This window comes from Danio rerio, chromosome 4, assembly GCF_049306965.1.
Source record: "Danio rerio strain Tuebingen ecotype United States chromosome 4, GRCz12tu, whole genome shotgun sequence".
NCBI classification, from domain to species: Eukaryota; Metazoa; Chordata; class Actinopteri; order Cypriniformes; family Danionidae; genus Danio; species Danio rerio.
In genome coordinates, this window is record NC_133179.1 from 9,102,022 (window position 1) to 9,122,984 (window position 20,963).

The 20,963-nt window shown below is 37.5% G+C and overlaps 2 protein-coding genes across 5 annotated transcripts in view; one reads left to right on the top strand and one right to left on the bottom strand.

Moving 5' to 3' along the window:
* wnt5b (wingless-type MMTV integration site family, member 5b) overlaps positions 1 to 20,963 on the top strand; it is a 133,545-nt gene that overhangs the window by 70,713 nt on the left and 41,869 nt on the right.
* fbxl14b (F-box and leucine-rich repeat protein 14b) lies at positions 7,562 to 9,031 on the bottom strand. The gene is given in 1 exon segment (NM_001015043.2): positions 7,562 to 9,031. A coding segment is annotated over 1 exon segment (1,203 nt). The 5' UTR covers positions 8,807 to 9,031; the 3' UTR covers positions 7,562 to 7,603.

Here is a 20,963-nt window from a genome sequence, read left to right on the forward strand (position 1 = left end):
GATCAGCGAAAGGTCCAAGATGAGCAAATTGAGGAGTATTTTGACTGACTGTTAACTATTACCCATTGCTTATACAGGGGTTAGCATATATAAGTTCACCCCTCACAAATCTGACTTTGAAATTCATGTTTCCTATAGGAAGCTATTTGTGTATTGAATATTATAGGCAGTACTGAAGCCAAATCTGGAGCATATCTAACAAAATAACTTATCATAACAGTCCAAAAACTAGTACACCCAAATTTATAGATGTAGAAAATGTTACATACAAATTTATAAAAGAGGAAAAATCAAGGGAAGCAAAAAAAAAAAAAATAATTAGTTGAAATGTTGTAGGTTATATTATTTTTTGCAGTATTTTGCTTGAATTTAATTGTTTTATGTTTCAATTTCTAAATATGTTTGGTGACTAAAATATTATCTTAATAAATGTATCTGCTTAATAAATCTGTTTTGTTTAAATTCACCAAAATACCTATATTTACTGAGAAATTGATAAAAAATATATATATATTTTTTTAAATGGGGTGTACTCCATTATGCTGAGCACCGCAGGCTTGTTTCTACCAGTAATGAGGGAAAATATCTGAATAGCTTTAATTATTCAAGGGGAAACATTGAGACTTGACAACAGTCACTATATTAATATCCTAATAATGAGCACAAATACCCTTAAAAGTATGTAATAATATATGTACAATATTTAGTTTGTACTTAATGCTTTTACGCTGTCTATTGCTTTCATTATTATTGACATACATGTAATATACAAACACTGAATTTAAGAACGGGATTTTAAAATGGATTGTTTATACTTACTGTTATTTTTAGTGGGTTTTTGACTGGGTGTTTGTTAGACTAGTCCAGGGATGGCCAAACTTTTTTCATAAAGGGCCAAAAAAAAATAGTCTACAGAACAAACCACCATTATACAATAACTTGCCTAATTACCCTAACCTTCTGACTTCAACTGTACCAAACCGTTTGCCATGGGTAATTTTTGAATTTATTCTGTAATATCCATAAATAACTAGAAAACATTGCTTGAAATCATATTAACGAATGCAGTATGTGTTTTAACATTTTATAATGAATTTATTATAGTAAAATGTTAACAATCCCATTTAAAACACAAGTTCAATGCTGCATACACTAGTCAAACTTACTTTGATTTGCTCGCAGATGTCTTGTGCAGTTTGCTGACAGTATTTACATTTTAAAAGTCTGATTCATTTACAGTATTTAATTGAATCATTTAATTTCAGCTTTTTTGTAGCTCAGCAATAAAACACAGAAGTGAAAGGTTTCGTTAAATTCTTAATGATGATTATTGACAAAGGCATTCGCCCCAACCACCTCCCCATCATTCTCCCTCTCTTTTCAGCAGGTCAAATCAAAGGTTACAATGGGCCAACTTTAGCCTCCGGGCCCTACTTTGAGCATCTCTGGACTAGTCAGTTGCAAAATTTCCTTTTAAACATTCATGAAATTAATTTCAATTCATCTCACTGTTGTATACTTTGTTGCTTATATACATTTCCAAGCAGCCAAGTAGAATATATGTTTTGTACACTTATATGCTTCATATAAACATGTTGCTCCTCGTTTTATGAACCAGTGTCAATGTGCAGTTGATAAGTCGAATAACTTTTCGGTTGTCTTATTAATAAATTTTGCAAAACACACTACACAAATCCATACATTTTATTTTTAAAATGTAAATATTTAAAAAATTGCATTGCCAGAAGTCAAGACAACAAATATTTTATGTTGCTTTAACCTATTTTAATAGGTTAATCAGGTTTCAACTACATTTTTTAAGTTATACAAAGTTGAACTTAAAATTTTTAGTCAGATTCATTGATGTTAAGTTGAGATGATAAGAAAAATTCTTTCGATTTAACTAACAAAAATTTATTTATATAATTTGTTTTTAATTTTATTAAGATATTTTGTGTGTAATACACCTCATTTACCTTTGCTAAAGCATAAAATAGTTGTTTTCACATAACATCATGATATTTGTCTGAGACGACCCAGCCAAGAAAAATCAGCCGAGTCAGACATAGTTTTCCTTCATTTGCCCACATTTTGCCTAGAATTTGGACAGCGTGTGTGGATTTTAGCGCCTCTACTATAGGGGTCATTTTTGCAAATTTGTTTCCATCTCTGCATGTGTGTGAAGGGTGGGGCGAGGGTGACAGATTGGGTCTCCTGGCTCCGGCCCCTCTGTACTCACACTTCCAGCAAGGTCACATGACACCAGTCAAACTCTGTCACAACCTCACTGGAGGAGAGCTGGCAACAACAAACCAGAGCAAACCTCCATGCTACACACATACAAATGAACTCGCCTTTCCTCTCAAACACCTACCTTTTCATCTGGCTGCTTCAAAAAAATAAAATAAAAAAGACCCTTGACGTACAGTATGTGCAGTTGTGCGCTTGTAAAATTGCCATATGGCCGTCAGCCAGTCCGCAGTGTGAAAAGACTGCTGTGGATTAGTTCTAATGAGAGGTATGACTAAAACCTAACAGCCATGTGAGACAGTTAGCCATCATGCGCACTTTCACCACACACAGTTAATGCCACTCTTTTCAAACCCCAAATCTCTCTGTGCGCACCGTGAGTCACAAACTTTTGCATCAGAATTTGCTGACGGACTCGACAGCCGCAGGAATATGTTTAACCACCAACGCATGACTCTGCAGTTGTGCTCCATACTGCAAAATCGTGAATCCAATGATTTTTCCGAGTTCGGTACACAAATTAAGCTTAGTGGATGCTTTTAATGCCATGATGATGTTACAAAAAGGAACAAAAAGTGTATGGAACTAGTTTGTAAATGCAAAAATACTGCCAAAAGACATAAACATGCATGTGAACTTGATTTTAGTATGGAAAATTACTAACCTTTTGCCTGTAAAGTTACAGTAATTACAGTTTTATTACTTAAAAACCATTACAAAGCAATGCTACAAACAGTAAAACAACCATAGAAGTGGTTTATAGCTCAAATGACTCACAGATTTTAAACTGAAGTGCTTTTTTAATTGATAAAATGCACCTTATTTATACTCATATTATTAAAAGTATACATAATCCTTGAAAAAAAAAAACTTGCATTGTTTCTTTTTACTTTATCTATTTGATACAAAGCTTGGTTATGGTTTTGACTCTTATTACTTACAAACACAAACAAGGTTTTCAATTGTCTTTAAAGAAAACATCTGCACGTCTCACTGGCAAATGGGAGACATATTTGCTATGGTGCCCCAACAAAATCTTACTGATAAATCTATTATTATAAATATATATATACAGAATATAAACTTGTTTAGGTTTGTCTTTGAAAGGTTGGTTTGTGTTTGTCTAGTAATATGTAGAACAGAGAAGAATACAGAGCTCCGCATATATGCGTACACCCCTCACAAATCTTTTAAGTTCATATTTTAAATGGGAAGCTTTACAATATTAAATGTATATGTTATAGAAAAATATTAAATACAAATTTTAAAAAGAGGAAAAATAAAGAAATTTTGTAGGCTGCAATTTTTTTGCAACATTTTTTTTTGCAATAAATTGCTTGAATTTAATAGTATTATATTTCTATTTATAAAGATGTTTGGTGACTAAAATATAATTTTAATAATTATATCTGTTTAATAAATGTTTTGTTTAAATGCACAAAAATACATTGCCTATATTCACTGAGAAATGTATAAACATGTTAAATTTCTAAATGGGGTGTGCTTAATTATGCGGAGCATGGTACATATTTCATAGAAAATTTGAAATTAATTTTTAGTGTATTTTTCATAACCCTTAATGTCTACCTTTTTTCACATGAGCAATAACTGTTTCGAGTCTGTGCTGTAAAGTATTTTTTATTTATGACATTTTCATATTTTTTTGAGATTTCATTTTCAGGTCTATTCTCAAAAAGTGGCAAACATGTAATAAATGGATTATAACTATACTGCACATATTTAACTCAGCAGTAGGGCAGGGTAATTTCACCTTAATTCACAATCTTGATTAATTGAACATTTTTACTCGAGTACTGAACGGTTATTTATTTTATTTTTTGGCCCTTATAATGCACTGACAGATTTTTCAGAGTAAATATGCTCACATATTACAAGTGAGAGACTTCTGAATGAAGGGTTCATTACTTGATCCTAAAATAATTTAAGGAAACAAACAATCTACTATCTATGATTATTTATTGAACATTATGTTTGAACAACTAGAATTAAAACACACATTGCCTAAAACAAACTTTTCTTATAAAAAAGTGAAAATAAATAACTTGGACTTTTGAATACAAAATTAAATATTTTCAGTGTTTTTCATATTAAAAGCATAAAGTAAGCAGTATCTCTTCTAAATAAAATAACTCTTGCATATCCTGTAAATAATTGTTTAAACTGTGCATTTCTTACATTTTCTGTAAAGAAATATTTTAATTTAAATAATAATTTTATTGTAATAGAGAATATGCCATCTCAAGGCATCTCTGTCGCAGCTTTCAACTATTGTCTATGTAGTGCAAAGTAAGGCTTAAGAATGGTTCATTGTCCTACTTGACCAGAGATCAGATGTGGCTGTAAAAGTCTAAATCACCCTCATCAGAGCGGGGTCACGTGACTCCACAAGCGATAGGGAAAGAAATTTTAGAAATCGTCCTGGAAAAATTAGATCGATTATAGGTTTTGAGTGTCGATTTCGATTAATCGCCCAGCCCCACTCAGTAGCATAAAATCCACTTGTAATACAAAATGTTAAATAAAAAAATCCATAGCACTAAATTATAATACATTAATTTCACAGAAGCTCCAAAGGCTTAAATTATTTTTCTTTCTTTTCCCTGAGGGAAAAGGCTTTCAGTTACCTGTAAATCACACAGAGACAAACTTGTGTCTTTAATCCCAAGCAACAGATTGCCCTCTTCACTCTCATAGCCTCTGCATTTGGCCTTACACAGTTGTTCTGAAGGGATAAACAGCAATGCCACACACAGAGACACACAACTAAAGCATCTCATGTGCCATGTTTGCTAGATGGAGCCGGTCTCCTGAAGTCAGACAGGGCTCTTGCACCACACTTTTTTTTTTTTAACAGAGCAAAGTCAAACAGTGACTCACAAATTCCTGTCCATTTTCCAGCGATGTGGCAGGCACGGCTTTCAGCCACCTTTCGTCTGCAACCAAATCAGATTTTCATTGCCATTTTGAAATCAAACAATGAGTGACATTTATCAGATGATTCGATTTTTTGGATCTGTGCTTGATTTGAGCTGTCTCGGCGAATCACACAGGCTTTCTAAAATGTCTGGAACTTCAGACAGGAGCAAAATAACCTTCAACCCTTCCGCCCCCACCTTTCTGGAACCTTCTGAAACTTCAAAGCGTCTCATACAGACACCTTCAACCACAGGTGCTGGGAGTGCTATACAAGCCTCTGCTAATGTTCTGACTGCTTTGTTAAAATTCCCAGCAGTAAAAACGCCAGGTTTTCACTTTTTTATATATATAAAGAATGAGTGGTGTGAGATTTCTCACTGGTGTAAACGTTTCATAGTTCTCCTGTTATGCTGTAAAGTGTTTTTTGTATTGTTTTATATATTTATATAGATCCGACAAACATCTCCAGTTGCATAAACGCAACAAAAAAATGTAGCTTGAGGGAAGTAAAGGAGAAAAAAAAATCTATGAACTCAGCAAAGTTAGTGAGGGAGATGGCGGTAACCTTCAGAAGGGCTTAAATTCTCTCTTGCTCTCTCATCAAGCGCCCCCGTTTAAATCCTCCACCCCTCTGGACGGTGGAGGGGAGCAAAGACTAAAGCTTAAATGCTTTGAATGATGGTGAGGAATGTTTAAAAGTGTCTGTTTGAGGAAAGGGGGGTGGGCTGAAGGGTTTTTTTTTTTTCTTAAGGGGGAGGAAGACTCCCGTGGGACAAACCCCGTCTCTCAGATCTGGTATGCGTGACTGAGCAAGGAGAAGAAGAAAAAAATCTTAAACCTGGCTTCTTAACTTAAGGAAACAATGGCAACTGTTAAGAACAGGATCATATTTGTGGTGTCCACTAAGTTGACGTGTGTTAATAGATTGCATGACTGAAACTGTGAGAGCAGCATTGCTGTTTTAACACCCTCACTAGCACAATTAAAGGAAGCATCCATTTTGTTGCACTTGATAAATAATGCACGCGAATATCACTTCTGTCGTCCTCTAAAATGCTCGTTTTACAGCAAAATAAACCCCTAACCCTGTTACTGCAAGATTATCTCCGAAAACTAACATCAAAAAAGCATGAATTAATACAGAATGCATGATCGATAGGAAAAATCACAACCCGTTTTCCCCCATAATGAAATTCAATCGGCTCTTTTATTTATATAAATATCAACTTTAATGTTTTTACTGTAAGAATATAAAACATTTTAATTTGGGATTCTTTTTACAAATACATTTACAGTACATTAGAACACAGTAGCTTCTCAGCAGGACTCAATACATGTTGCAGGTCGATACATCATGGTACATATATAGGCCTGACATGCATTTTTGCGTGTTACCCTCGTTTTCACCATGTTTCTTCTATGTAAAGTTGAATATCCATGTATTTAAAACAGACAGATTGTTTTATAACACGATGCGCCCTGTTTCAGCCCTGTGAAGAGGCAAACAAGGTGTCAGTTAATTGCAAACAGGGTTGTTGTTGTTGTTTTTTTTCAGGGACAAAAATTCACTTCAATTTGAAGTACAACGCTCTGAATAACAGCCATTAATTAATATCTGCTTACATAAGCATAAATACATCAGCAGAGGGAACCTCTTATTCAAAGCAGGAATTAAAGGCTTTCAGGCCTGTAAAATTGAGCACAAACTAAGAGATTGGAAATATAAAAGCTTTAGTGTACAAACCCAGTATTTGCATAAGGGTAGTTGACAAATGTTCATGGAATTTTCTTCATTCGAGATTTTAGTCCTCATTTATTTTTTTTTTAATCTACTTCACTTTTAATGGTCATGTGATGCATTTTAATGCAAGTATTGCATGTAGTCTCTCGGCTAATTTAGGATCACAAAGAAATGGCATGTTTAATAATGAAGAACTAAAACGTCTTAAGGTGAACAACTGTCACATCTGCTTGAAATGTGATGTCAACTACCCATAGACTTGTTTGAAAGTCCTTCTGTTGGCTATATGAAGGAAGGGAAATAAAAAGGTAGTCTGAACCCATCCTTTCTTTCAGTCTTTTTGCTTTCCTTAAGCCAAAGACGAGATAAAGGGGGAGGGGATTGTTTTTCTAGGCACAAATTCTCATTCTTTTTAAGAATAACATTATAATACATCTAACGAGGTAGTAGCCAAAATATCGCGATAGTCGGGGAGGGGGAGGTTTAATATTGCGTTTTGTTAACAAAAACAACTTTTGTGTGTGTGTGTGTGTGTGTTAATAGCAATAACTGACACATGTATCACATTCAGCATTTAAGCCTCTTTTTATGTACTTTGCTCTATTGAAATCCACCCATCCCCCTCCCGCCCTCCTTCTCCTCCGTCCCTCCCTCCCTCCAGAAACCCCCCAAGTTTCACCTCACTTTCTCACTTTCAGTCATCTGCCAAAGGCCCAGGTTCAAAACTTTAAGGCAGGGGAGCTGCGTGATCCTCTCCAGTCCCCTCTTAGTGATTTTCGTACATCCATACAGATCGATGCCGGTCAGTTGCGTCAAGTGGTCTGCGATCAGCTCCAGTCCTTTGTCTGTAATCCGCACGCACTGGCCGATGTTCAGCGTCCTCAGCTCGTGCATTTGGCGCACCATCCTGTTGATGCCATCGTCGCTGATGTGGCACGAGCACAGCGACAGCGACTTGAGCTGGTACAGGCCCTGCGCGATATAAGCCAGGCTCTGGTCGCCTATCTTGTCGCAAAACGACACGTCGAGTCCGGAGAGTCTCAGCGTGCCCATGGCGAGGTGCATGATGCCCGTGTCGCTGATGTTGTCGCACGAACGCAGATTAAGGCTCCACAGGCTCGTCATGTGAGAGAGGTGGATCATGCCAGCGTCCGAGATGCCACCACAGAAACTCAGGTTGAGCACTTTCAGCTTGGTCAGGCCTTTTGAAATGTGCTTAAGGGACAAGTCCGTCAACTTCTGGCAGTCCTGCAAGGTCAGGTATTCCAGGCTGAGGCAGCCCTCCGCCGCGCTCCGGGTCATGCCGGCTAGGTGCCCGATGCCCACGTCCGACACATGCCGGCAGCTCCGCAGATTAAGACTTTTGAGTCTGTGCAAACCCCACGCGATGAGCAACAAGCCCGTGTTCGTGATGTTACTGCAGCCACCCAGTTCAAGCACCTCCAAGTTTTTGAGATACTGCGCTATTCTGCCCAAACTCGAATCCGTGATCTGCTTGCAAAGGCTCAGATTGAGCACCCTCAGGGAAGGGATCTCTTGCACGAACGCGTGCCCCAGGCCGTTATCCGTTAAGTTGTAGCAGCCGCTCAGATTCAAGCTCTCGATGTTGGGCATCCCCTGGATCACGTAGCTGAGGCTGCGCCGCAGGCTGAGGATCTGCACGCGCCGGATGCCTCGCGCCTGGAGGCTGGGGAACAGAGACGGGTTCGCCCGTCTCAGATGCAGCTTGGCTTCCACCCCCCTCCACACGGACTTGTGGTAGGACGCGTCCCTCCACGCTGTGCACACTTGGGCCACCCTGCCTTTGTCCCTCACGTCCAAGTAGCTGAAAATCATGGCTAAAATCTCCGGGAAGAGACACGAGATGTGCGTCTCCATCTTCCACACGCGCTCAAGAAAACAAACGGCGGCAAACCCCCACCAACGGTCACCGTCGCGGCTCGTAGTCCCCTCCGGAGGAAAAAAAAGGGCTTTCAGAAAGCTCCCCAAGCTTTTCTCTTTACATTTAAGTGTGCAAATCGGCAACTCTCCGTCCCGGGTGATCCTTTCAGTGGCGCAGGAAAGATTCAAATGCAAAAAAATGCCCCCAAAAGACGCTTGATCCGATTCAGACCGACAGCGAGCGGGCGGTCAGGCAGCGCTGCTGCCCGTTTGGCGCTTTGATAATAGTCTTCGCTCGACCCGGGGATCCAGACGGTCGTACATTTTCAAAAGATGTCTAAAACTGCCACAAACCTCGGGAGAAAATAAATTCAGTCCGCTATCAGATAAAAGAGTGAGGTTTCGTTTCGCGTTTGTGCTCCGCTCGCACTCATTGCCAAGCCGAGGGGCTTCCTGCTGCCTTTGTCTGATCTTTTCAAACTGACTTGGCAGGGCCGCCAGCACAGAGCGGCTGCGGGGGAGACGCGCTTATTTAAACCCAGTGGAACAAGGGATAATGTTTAGAAAAAGTATGGAACTAATACAGCCGTTCATGTTATATGTGTAGATTTTATCTTAGCCTGTGATCTGATTTATTCTAAACTGTTCTGAAAGAAATGAGTGTTGTGTATTTTCACAGCCCCCCTTTTTGAAAGCAAAGTGGTTTGGTCCAACTCAGCTGGAACAGTAAGAATAGTTCCCCTGGAAACCAACTTCTTACAATTCAGTTCACTTTACCCTTAACCCTTCAGCGTCCGTGTCAGATGGAGTATTTGTGTTGTTTTTATTACAAGTTTATTTATTTAAAGTTATTTATTTAGTAAAGCTATTATTAGAATGACATTTTCTCTAACTATGTAAATATTATTTAATGTGTGTAAAAAAACTAAAACAAACAGACAATAAAAAAGGCTTGTTGAGAAATGTTTAATAACAATTAAAAAATACATCCAACATAACACAGATCATTACACAACATTGATATTTTATTTTTGGGTTACCTATTTAAATTTACTTTAGTTTTATATTTAATTAAATCATTCTCTTATTTATATCTACACTCTCTTTTTTGCATTGATCTTGCCATTTCTTAATTCTTAAAAACATCAGCTACATGCTTTGTACATTTCTGAAGCCTGTTGGATTATTATCATTAGTTAATCTGTTATAATATGTCAGAAACTGTACTCATACTGCAGTTCACGTCTTTTAAAATAAACATTTCTCCTAACCCTAACAGAAAGCACACAATGTTAAGCTCTATGAAGCTGGCAGAAACGGCGAGCCTTTTTGCCCTGTCAGTCTTACGTAAGGTAGTTTTTATTCCACCTTTTGCATATTTCCCCGTCTTTGGGCCCCAGGCCCCCCTCTGTGGGCTCATTGGCATTGTTAGCTGATATGACGGGAGCATTTGCAGAAGGTACTGGAGTGTAGCAGAAAGAAGGAAGAAAAGCAGCACACACACGTTTGTGTTTACAAAAGAAAATGCAGCACAGCACAACTGACAGCACAAGTCCAACCCTCCCCGCTCCGGCTCTCTGTCTGTCTCGAACCTTCTCTCTACCTCACCACATCTCTCTCTCTCTCTCTCTCTCTCTCTCTCTCTCTCTCTCTCTCTCTCTCTCTCTTGCTCTCTCGCTCTCTCTTTCTCTTCAATAAATGTCACTTTTCTCTATCCTCCTCTTTTTGTTCTCACTCAGTCCGGTTATAATTGTGTAAAGCATAAAATATCTGACACTATTTTTGAAGAGCCTCATTCAGTTCACTTGAATTCAAATGGACGTTAGTTGCCTTAATATATATTTTAAGTCTTATTGTGTGATATATTTACAGGTTCATATTATTTAAGCCAAATAAATTTTTAAATCAGACGGCACGGTGACACAGTGGGTAGAACTGTCGCCTCACAACAAGAGTTTTTCCAGTGGCTTGACGGCGGACTTGAGGCGCAGATATGTGTTGACCATGATGATAGGGTTCAAGTCTTGTGAATAATGGTTCCAGAAAGTGAGTAAAACAAAAATAAAAGACAAATAATAAAATAAATAACTAAATAACAAGGTGAGAATGTGGTAAAATCTGAAAACGTGGAAAAAATCAGGTGAGGACTTCTCTTTTTTGGGTGGGCGGGTCAATCAGTGCTTTTAAAAACACTATTGGTTGGGTTTAGGGAAGGAGGGTCTGTCAGTCAGTCAGTCATTCAGTCAGTCGACATCGGCCTCTGGTGGATTTACGTGAGAACAGCAGGCGCCCACGAGAGAAATTTTAGATCTAAAAAGTGTACACAGCGGTCTCTGGTGGATTCGTGATAAACTGCAAAAAAAACGTAACTTCTGGGATGTATTTGGCGCTCTCCAGAAATGTATATAGCGTTTTTTAGAATAAGCCTGAGTTGAAAAGTATACTTTGAATTAATATAAAGGTATATATATGAACAGTAGGTTCATTTTTAATTCGCTTATATTATTTGCAGTGTTTTATGGTATTGTTCTTTCACCTTATCAAAGCTAGTCATGGGCCGGTAAAGGATTCTGACGGTATGATAACCTTGAACAAAAATATCACGGTTTCACAGTATCACAGTATTGTGCTCACTGCTCTAAAATGTATTCTTTTTAAATGTCTGGGTAAGAAAAATTTTCTTTGAAAATAATATATTTTATTTTCTGAAAGATTTAAAATATCTTAACATGACAGGCTAAATAATTCAAATGAATCACTAAATCACAGCATTTTTGGATATATTTTCTGCTGGAGATACTGTTGTCCTAAGAAACAAAAAAAAAAAAATGTAAATAAAAAATCTTACACATGCCTTGGGAACGGTATTACAAAAAATGTTGCCGTATTTAAAACCTTGACTTTTGCAAACCGTGGTATACCTTGAAAACAGTTATCGTTCCATGTCTAATCAAAGCCAATACTTTTTTCTTTTAGTTTTCATACTTATGAACTACTTTACTTTAAGTAAAGCTCATAGCTCATTGTTTTTGGTTCATGGATTGGACCAAAGAGATACTGAGGGGGGTTGGGGGCGTTGTGAATGTATGTAAAAAATACTTGCAGAATGAGTAGGCGGGCATTAATTCACTCTATTACATACAACGGCAGAGCTATCAAACTCCAATGTTGGATCACAATACAACCTCAGTTAATTCATGTACTAACTCCATACTATTTACTCCTTTTTTCACTGAATATCCTCTTTAACTCCAAAACATGTCTGAGTGCTGGAATAAAAACGCGCCGCGGACGCCATTTGATGTTGACGTCAAGCTGAATTCATGCGCTCTCTCTGACAGACAGGTCTTGGGTTTGTATGGTGGACAGATGAAGGGCTCTGAATGCGCACTGAGCCCCGATGCCCAGCATGTAAGGGGGCGAGAGGTCTGTGACAGCGGCCCCTTTCCCTGGCTCCTCCAGCCGGCCTCACTGCCAGAGAGGAGGGCTGCTCCAGAACTGCACTGCTGTGAGTCAGAGGCTCTCAAAGCAGGCCTGCAGAGCCAAAAGCAGGACTCAAGCTGCTCCTGGAAATAAGCAGAGAGAGAGGGAGGAGGAGGGGACGAGTGAGAAAGGAAAGGGAGGGGCTTGATTTAGATAGCAGGCGAAAGCTAACAATTAATACACACACAGCCTGTACAGTACTGTAGAGCGACGTGCTTTTACACCCCTGAAAAAGTTGCGTAAAATAGAACAAAAGAAATAATATGTGACTTGTTTATTCTCTTTAACATCTTTTATTGACAAAAGTACAAAGAAACATTTATTTCCAATGTGTTCACTGATCTAAAAAGCTGTATTCTGTCAACAGATTTGGACTTTGTTAAGAAAATGTTAAGACAGAAGCTAAAAGTCTGTATAGTTTGGCTTTATCAAATTTTTAGGGATAGTTAAAGGCATAGTTCACCCAAAAAATTAAAATTCTGTCATCATTTACTCGCCATTTACTTGTTACAAACCAGTTTGAGTTTGTGTTTTTTGCTCTGTAGCAGGGGAGCCGCTAGAGGGGGTAAAGTTAGGACGATTCTAAGGGTCCATACATTTAGGGGGGCCCCAGAGACATTATCAAGGGCCTGCACCAATCCCCCCTCACACACACCCACCCATCCATCCCCTGGTTAGCTAAAGGCAAGTAAATGATGGCAGAATTTTCACCCCCCCAAAAAAATGGAAACACCCACATAGCAAAATGTCTCTGGCCCACACTATCAGGTTTTGCTTAGCCCACATGCCGCAGTAAACTACATGATTGGACCAAGTGTGGCATCAATACAAGGGCCAAATATTAACCATATCTTGGCCAAGTCTCTGGCAAGTTAATAACCGATAACTGGGAGTCTGAACTGGGCCAGATATGTTGGTGCGTCATGACTGCAATGAATTTGATAAACCTATGAAGTATTCCATTTTAGATGCTTTTTCTCGAAGAGACCTGATTGAAAATATTTTTTTCTTTACTCAAAAATAATTTACATGTATTTTAAAAGTGGGTCAAGATAGTCTAAACGTACATATAAATATTTATCTGGTCCAAATACTACACTTGATATCTGGCCCAAGTCTTGTGTACTGCCTTAAAGATGGTGCCACCTCTGCCAATCCCAGGCCATGTTTGGCCCACAGGCTGTATGCCAGTGCTAGCTGGACGAACACCTGCCAGCTTTATGCCGAATCTGGGCCAGAAGTCTTTGCTATGTTCACCCTTAAGTGGTTCCTTTAAGAGTTCCTGTTTACTGTTATGTACTATGCTTGAAGCTGGTAAATGTTGACATCCATAGCAAAGAAAAATACAATGAATGCTTAAAACATTCTCTAAATAATTCTCTAAACTCAGACAGGTTTGGAGTTTTTTTTTCTTCATTGAACTGTTCATAAATGAGAAATTCTCAAATTGTACCTACTTTTCCATAATTGCTCTTGCGATTTAACAGTTTATGATCATTCAGACTAAATAGACAAAACTTTGCAATGCAGACAGCAAAAATGAAAAGAAACAAAAGCCCGCAGTGCATGAAAGTGAAAATGAAGCTGCGAGACAAGTGAGAACTGGAAGGACAAGTGCTACATGCAAACGCGAAGGTGTTGTAGGACCTCGCCAAAAAAAAAAAGGGAAAAAAGAGGGAACTGTCATGTGATTTGATGTGCTGATTCAGGGGAGGAGATAATTGGATAATTGCATGCCACAGAACTGCGCTGATAACTGCGCTTGGGGCAACCGTTCCCTAGGAGATGCAGGCATGTGTCAACATGCTAGTGAAAGCTGACACCTCATGAATAGATTTTAGGCTACTTTGTAGTTTCCCTCTCTCTCTTTCTCAGCTCCTTCACAGAATCGTGTATGACTCCAATCTGCTTTTTTGTTTTGCAAGCGGTGGCAGTTTGAGCAGAGATTTTTGGCTGCTGTAAGTCGCACAAACGCTCGCATCCATCCAGCCGGCTGAATGGGCTTTTCATGAAATCAGACAACAGTTTCTTCTGCAGCAGGGAAAGCCACGTTAGTCTATTCAAATCAGGTCGAATCTCCCCAGGATCTGCACCCCTGTTGGGGAACGACAGGGGAAACACCAGGAAGCCGATGCTTTCGGCGTCTGTGTAAAGAACTTGCGATGATGTAATACTCTCACCACATAATGCATTGTAATGTTAATATCTCTGCTGATACAAAATGAACAAATCCTTTTATATTCCCTTAACATTTCATTGCTTTGCTCCGTGCTCATCATATGCGCTTCTCCTTCATAGGCAGGCGTTTGCTTTCTGCTATAAAGTTGGTCTTTCGTACTGTGAGTCTTTGATGCTGGCGTACAGAAATAAGATAGATAGTGTTTGCATTTTTTATAGTTATAAAGCTGTCCAAAACTCTGAGACAGTGAAGGGAACTGCTGCGACGTTCTTGTCTTATTTGAAAAACACTCCATTTTTAACTCACTGAAAGATTTATTGTGGTGTTAAAACAATTTTACACATTAGTAGTGAAATATAAGAATATTGTTAATATATAATCCTAAATAATATTCTGTCTTAAAATAATAAGTTCTGGGTTGGGGCTGGAAGGGCATCCGCTGTGTAAAACATGCAGTTTAGGGTTGAGCTTAGAAGTAGACATTATTGAAATACAATTAATAGGGAATTATTATGGGAAATTAATTCAATACAGTACAATTAATGGGAAAAATACTTTAAATAATTCTCGTTAACATCCAGCTTCCTGATCTAGCAACAACCTGAGTATGTCTGCCGTCTGGAGGTATTATAAAGTTGATGACGACAACATTGGCACAGCAAAATGTGAGATATGCAAACTTGGGATTGCAAGAGGTGAAGAATTGATGTTATTTATTACTTGATTATTCAAGCTACCTCACAGAAGTGCTCTGTTTGTTAATAGAGTTGTTGAATGTTAAAATAAGGTGAATTAAATAAAAAATAAGTAACATCCTGGGTCAGTTTCTTCGCTCTTCTTTATACTTTTTATGTATTCTAGAAGGTTAGAGTTTATATTATATCGGATCGAGTTATCGGTAGATACTCAAACTCAAATGACTTGGACTGGAGGGCAAAAAAACCTGATCAGGACGTCCCTAGTAATATGTGTAATGTATCGTAACAGTATATAGTTCATTGTAATAGTCAGTTTAATATAATAAAATAATATGTTTATTTGTATTATTTTTATTTATAATCTATTAAGTGGGTCTGTGTATAATATAATAATATAATTCTAAAAACACTATCCTTCTGCTGAATCCCTTATTTATAAGGGGAAACCACAGCGGAATGAACCACCAATTACTCTGACATATATTTTTATGTAGCGGATGCAACAACCCAGCACTTGGAAACACCCATGCAATGTCTCAATCACACACACGCTTATTTAATAGGGAACATGTATTTAAATAATATAATTATTTAATTCATTAATTTTCCTTCTGCTTATTATGTTGTTTATAAGGGGTCGCCACAGTGGAATGAACCGACAATTACTCTATCATATCTTTTTATATGCTGGATGCCCTTCAAGCCACAACCTAGCACTGGAAAACACCCATACAATGTCTCATTCACACACTTGATTATTCAATAAAGAACATGTATTTATATAATATAAATATTTAATGCATTCATTCATTTTCCTTCGGCTTATTATGTTGTTTATAAGGAGTCACCACAGTGGAATGAACCGACAACTATTCTGGCATATGTTTTACACAGCGGATGCTCTTTCAGCCACAACCCATATAAACGAACTGTTGAAGTAAATTGGCCCTAGTGTGAGTGCATGTGTGAATGTGAGAGATTGTGGGTTAATGCAATTATATAAAATCATAAATATATATTTGTAGCTTATGAAAGGCATTTTTTAAAAATATCACCCTCTTGCCCCACCTTCTCTCTCTCATCCTCTGTTTTTATCATGTCTTCACCTTCTTGCCTTTTCAACCTCTCTCTCTTTCTCTCTCTCTGTATGCCTGGAGTCCACAGCCAGGTGAGGCCCCTCCAGAGAGTAATTACACCCTGAAACAGAGATCGGAGCCCTGCGGCGCTCACCATCAAAGCAGGCATAGCGAACAGCCTCGGCTAATGTTCTGAAGACGAGAGACACTGACAGGGTTCAAAACACACGCTCACATACAAAAAAATAATAAAAAAAACACAGAATGCAACCTCTCTCTCATAGCGTGACCTACAATAACAGGCCGTTTGGCTGCACAATGGTCACATTGCTCACCTGGGACCTTCAGGAGACAAAACACAGAGAGCAAAACAGACGGAGAGCTGAGTGAATTAGTCTGCTGCGTGTCCGGGCCTGGAGAGACAGAGAGGGAGGAACTCGAAACGCTCTGAAAAGTGTTCTTCAAACAACTCAAGGGCAGAATATACACACATCAGCCACCCAGACAGTAAAGCCGCTCACATCAGGAGCTTTGAGAGCCAGAGCTGGAGAAGTCAGAGGTCTCGCTCACGGGATGTTAATGCAGGCTTTAGCACTGAGGTCATGAGCTATGAGCGTTCTGAAGACGGCTTTATCAACAGAGATTTTGGGAAGTCCATGAAAATGTGCTGCATTTAGGTTCGTAAACTAACCAGGTCGAGCTTTATTTTCATTTATAGATTTTGGTTTTGTAATTTAAAGGGATAGTTCACCCTTAAATGAGATGAATGCGTAATTCACACCTTCTTCTGTTTAACATGAAGGAAGATATTCTGAAGGATGCTGGGTAAAAAGCATCCATTGACATCCATACAGGAACAAAAAATACTATGGAAGTCATTGGTTGTTTTTCCATTCTTTAGTACACCTGTAATGCTTGTGGATTGACGATGCTGAATGCCGTAGTTGCGGATCTAAATGCAGCATTTATTCAGCACAGCAGTCATAACGATCATAACAGATGCAAAACAGTATCATTAGGGTTATCCAAACATAGTCATAGTCAAACTGGCAAAAGCTCAGGCTATGTGCTAGGGATCAATACGCGGAAGAACAAAGAGAGGCTCTGAACACGGAAGACCAGACAGGATAATACTCGGACATAAAAACATTACAATATCGCAAGACTCAGCCCAAGATGTGTGTGCATGTAGCTTAAATTGTTTTTACTATCAGTCTTTGATAATCTTCGGGCTTTGTATGTGTGTAATCAATGGAACAAGGAACAGCTGTGTGTGTGTGAAATGCATGTAGGGAGTTGTAGTCCACAATGTGGCAGATTTGTAGTTCTTTAGCGATCTCTGTGTTTACCAGCGATCTGCAGCCGCTAGATTGCTGGTGATCATAACAACATCACTGAAGCAGCTAATATTTATTTACAATGACAAAGGGTGGAAGGTTGCTTTCGAAATATTGAGAGATTTCAGCTGCTGTCTGGGCTTTCATTTTCTTCTCCACCTCCCTTTCTTCATGTGTTCAATACTTTTTCCTTGTGTCATTTCATTTTAGTACATGTAGCTTCATTTGTGAACTAATAAGTTTTGTTTTCTTTGCATATATGAATTTCTTTGGTTGTTTCCAACATCCGGTAAATATTTCAGGTCAACAGCATCTTTAGAAATATGTATTCAGAGAAAAATGTTGATGTGTTCAATACATATTTCCCCCACTGCATATATATATATATATATATATATATATATATATATATATATATATATATATATATATATATATATATATATATATATATATATATATATATAGTAATCCTTTCTCAAAAAACACAAACAAACAAGGACAACTAACAGTGTTGAGTTGTTTAACTATTACTCAAAAAGACAAGTCTGGACTTTGCCAAAAAACATAATTGTGGCCCAGTTTTGATGTGGGAAGTTTGTCTTGTTAGAGGAGGCCAGGATGAAACTTCTGAGCTCAAATCTGAAGTAATATGTATGTGCAAATCTAACACTGCCCACACCGAAAGCCCATCACATTGACTGTGAAGTGAAATATGCTGCTGAAAGCTGTTTTTCATCAGCAGCCACTGGGCATCTTGTTAAAATAGAAGAATAGATTGTGGGGGAAAGAATACAGAGAAATACTGCAGAAGAGCCTGTTTCAATCCCCCCCTAAAAAAGGCCAGAATATCCTAAACAGCAAGTCATATTAACACTGGAGGAGCTCAAGAACAAAATGGTGATTGGTTCAGTCTGAGTCAGAGTCTGTTCAGTCCCTGATGTTATTAGTTTTTAAATTACACTGCTCATGTGTCATCAACTAAACCGAATGAACCAGAAGCAAATTTGTCTAGAAGAATAACACCTTATAAGAGAGAAAAAGTAATGCAAACCTGCCCCAAAAAAAAGAAAATTCAAAAGGAAAATAATACAATATTGAATACAGTTTTATATGCCACATACATTTGAATATAATCAATATATATAATAAATATAAAAATTTAAATGTAAAATAAATGATATATATATTAAATCTTAATTGCATTTGTATTTTTATTGAGAACATTTAATTGTCAATAAATGAGGAACCATTTTAACATTACAATTATTCAAATGAAAACACATGCAGGATGAGTTGGCGGTTCATTCCGCTGTGGTGACTCCAGATTTATAAAGGGACTAAGACAAAAAGAAAATAAATGAATGAATGAATTATTTAAATTCTATAAAGTACAGATTTACAATTTATAATCTGAGTAAAACTTAATGTTGAGTAACACTTTAGAATAATGGTTGATTAGTTAATGAATTTACTAACATGAACTGGGTGTGAGTAATCCTGTAAAGCTTTTAATAATCATAGCTTAACATTAATTCATTATTAAAATCCAAAGTTATGCTTGTTAACATTAGTTCATGCAACATGAGTTAATATAAACAAGCATGAACTACAGTAAATTAACATAAATAACAATAACTAACATTATTAAATACTGTAAAAAAAGTATTACTAATAGTTTATGGTAGTAAATACATTATCTAACGTTAACTAATGGACCATTATTTTATTTTAAAGTGTTGCCTAATATTGTTTTCATCGGCAAACTGTAGAGGATGTTTATTCTGATATATGATTATAACATGAATATTTTTTGATTATTGTAACAGCTCCATTTTAAATACATTATCATAACAATTGTAACTTTTATTTAAACTTTTAGCATTGTGTTGTATTTAAGTATTCATTCATTAATATTCCTTCAGCTTAGTCCGTTTATTTATAAGGGGTCGCCACAGCGGAATGAACCGCCAACTATTCCATCATATGTTTTACGCGGCGGATGCCCTTCGCTGTACTGGAAAAACACTCATACACTCTCACACACACACACACACACACACATACACTACAGCCAATTTAAATAATTTAATTCACCTATAGCGCATGTCTTTGGACTGTGGGGGAAACCGAAGCACCTGGAGGAAATCCACGTGAACACAAGGAGAACATGCAAACACCACACAGAAATGCGAACTTACCCAGCTGGGGCTCGAACCAGTGACCTTCTTACTCTGAGGCCACTGAGCCACCCTGCTGCTGCATTTAATTATAGAGGTATTAAATAATAAGTTTACTTCGATGTTTGTATGTGAAGATGTGGATATAAATAAAATTAAAGATAAAAATGAATTGAAATAATATTCTCAGACTGAATGTGGGGTACAATTAAGGTTATATTAGATTTAATATGTTTTTAAAAATAATTTATGTGGAATATTTTGTTTTATATGTTCAATTAAAAGCATCACAGAAAAAAAACGATTTAGCTTAGAATGTGTGTGCGTCTGCATGTGTGTGTGTCTGTGCTCCGTTTATTTTTGGTCTCCATCTCGCCATCGCTGTCAGAGAGTATCTCTTTTCTGGAGTGTTGATTGTGGAGAAGAAAGCCGAGCTGTTTGTCTCAGTTGTGGGACTCGGAGACAGTCGTCTGCTGACAGTCACCGAGCAGCTGTGCAGGCCTCATAATCACAATCAGGAAAACCTAAATAATTCATACGTTCATGCACAAATGCATTGTTTGTGTTTGAATTAAACATTACAAGAAGGTGTATTGCGTTCGAGAGAGAGAAAAAAAAACCGTTTAGAGTATAAAGGGCTGGAAGCAGAAAAAAATGAACGGATAGTCAGATTAAGCATAGGAGAAGCACCAGTGAAACCACAAATACGAAATTAGATAATCACTATAGGACTTTAAACGAGTTTACACAAGAGTGGTTTCATTTCAAAATGCACACATTTTGCTATAGTTACAGTTGGCATCAACATTGACATTCATATTACAATCTTATCCACAAAATATACAGTTAAAATCAGAATTATTAGCCCCCCCCCCCCTTTAGACATTTGTTGTTGTTGTTTTTTTTTGATAGTCTACAGAACAAACCATTATTATACAATAACTTGCCTTATTACCCTAACCTGCCTAGTTAGCCTAATTAACCTAGTTAAGCCTTTAAATGTCACTTTAAGCTGTATAGGAGTGTCTTGAAAAATATCTGGTAAAATAATATTTACTGTCATCATGGCAAAGATAAAATAAATCAGTTGTTAGAGATGAGTTATTAAAACTATTATGTTTAGAAATCTGCTAAACATAATAAAAAAAAAAATCTGCTCTCTGTTAAATAGAAATTGGGGGGGAAATAAACAGGGGTGCTA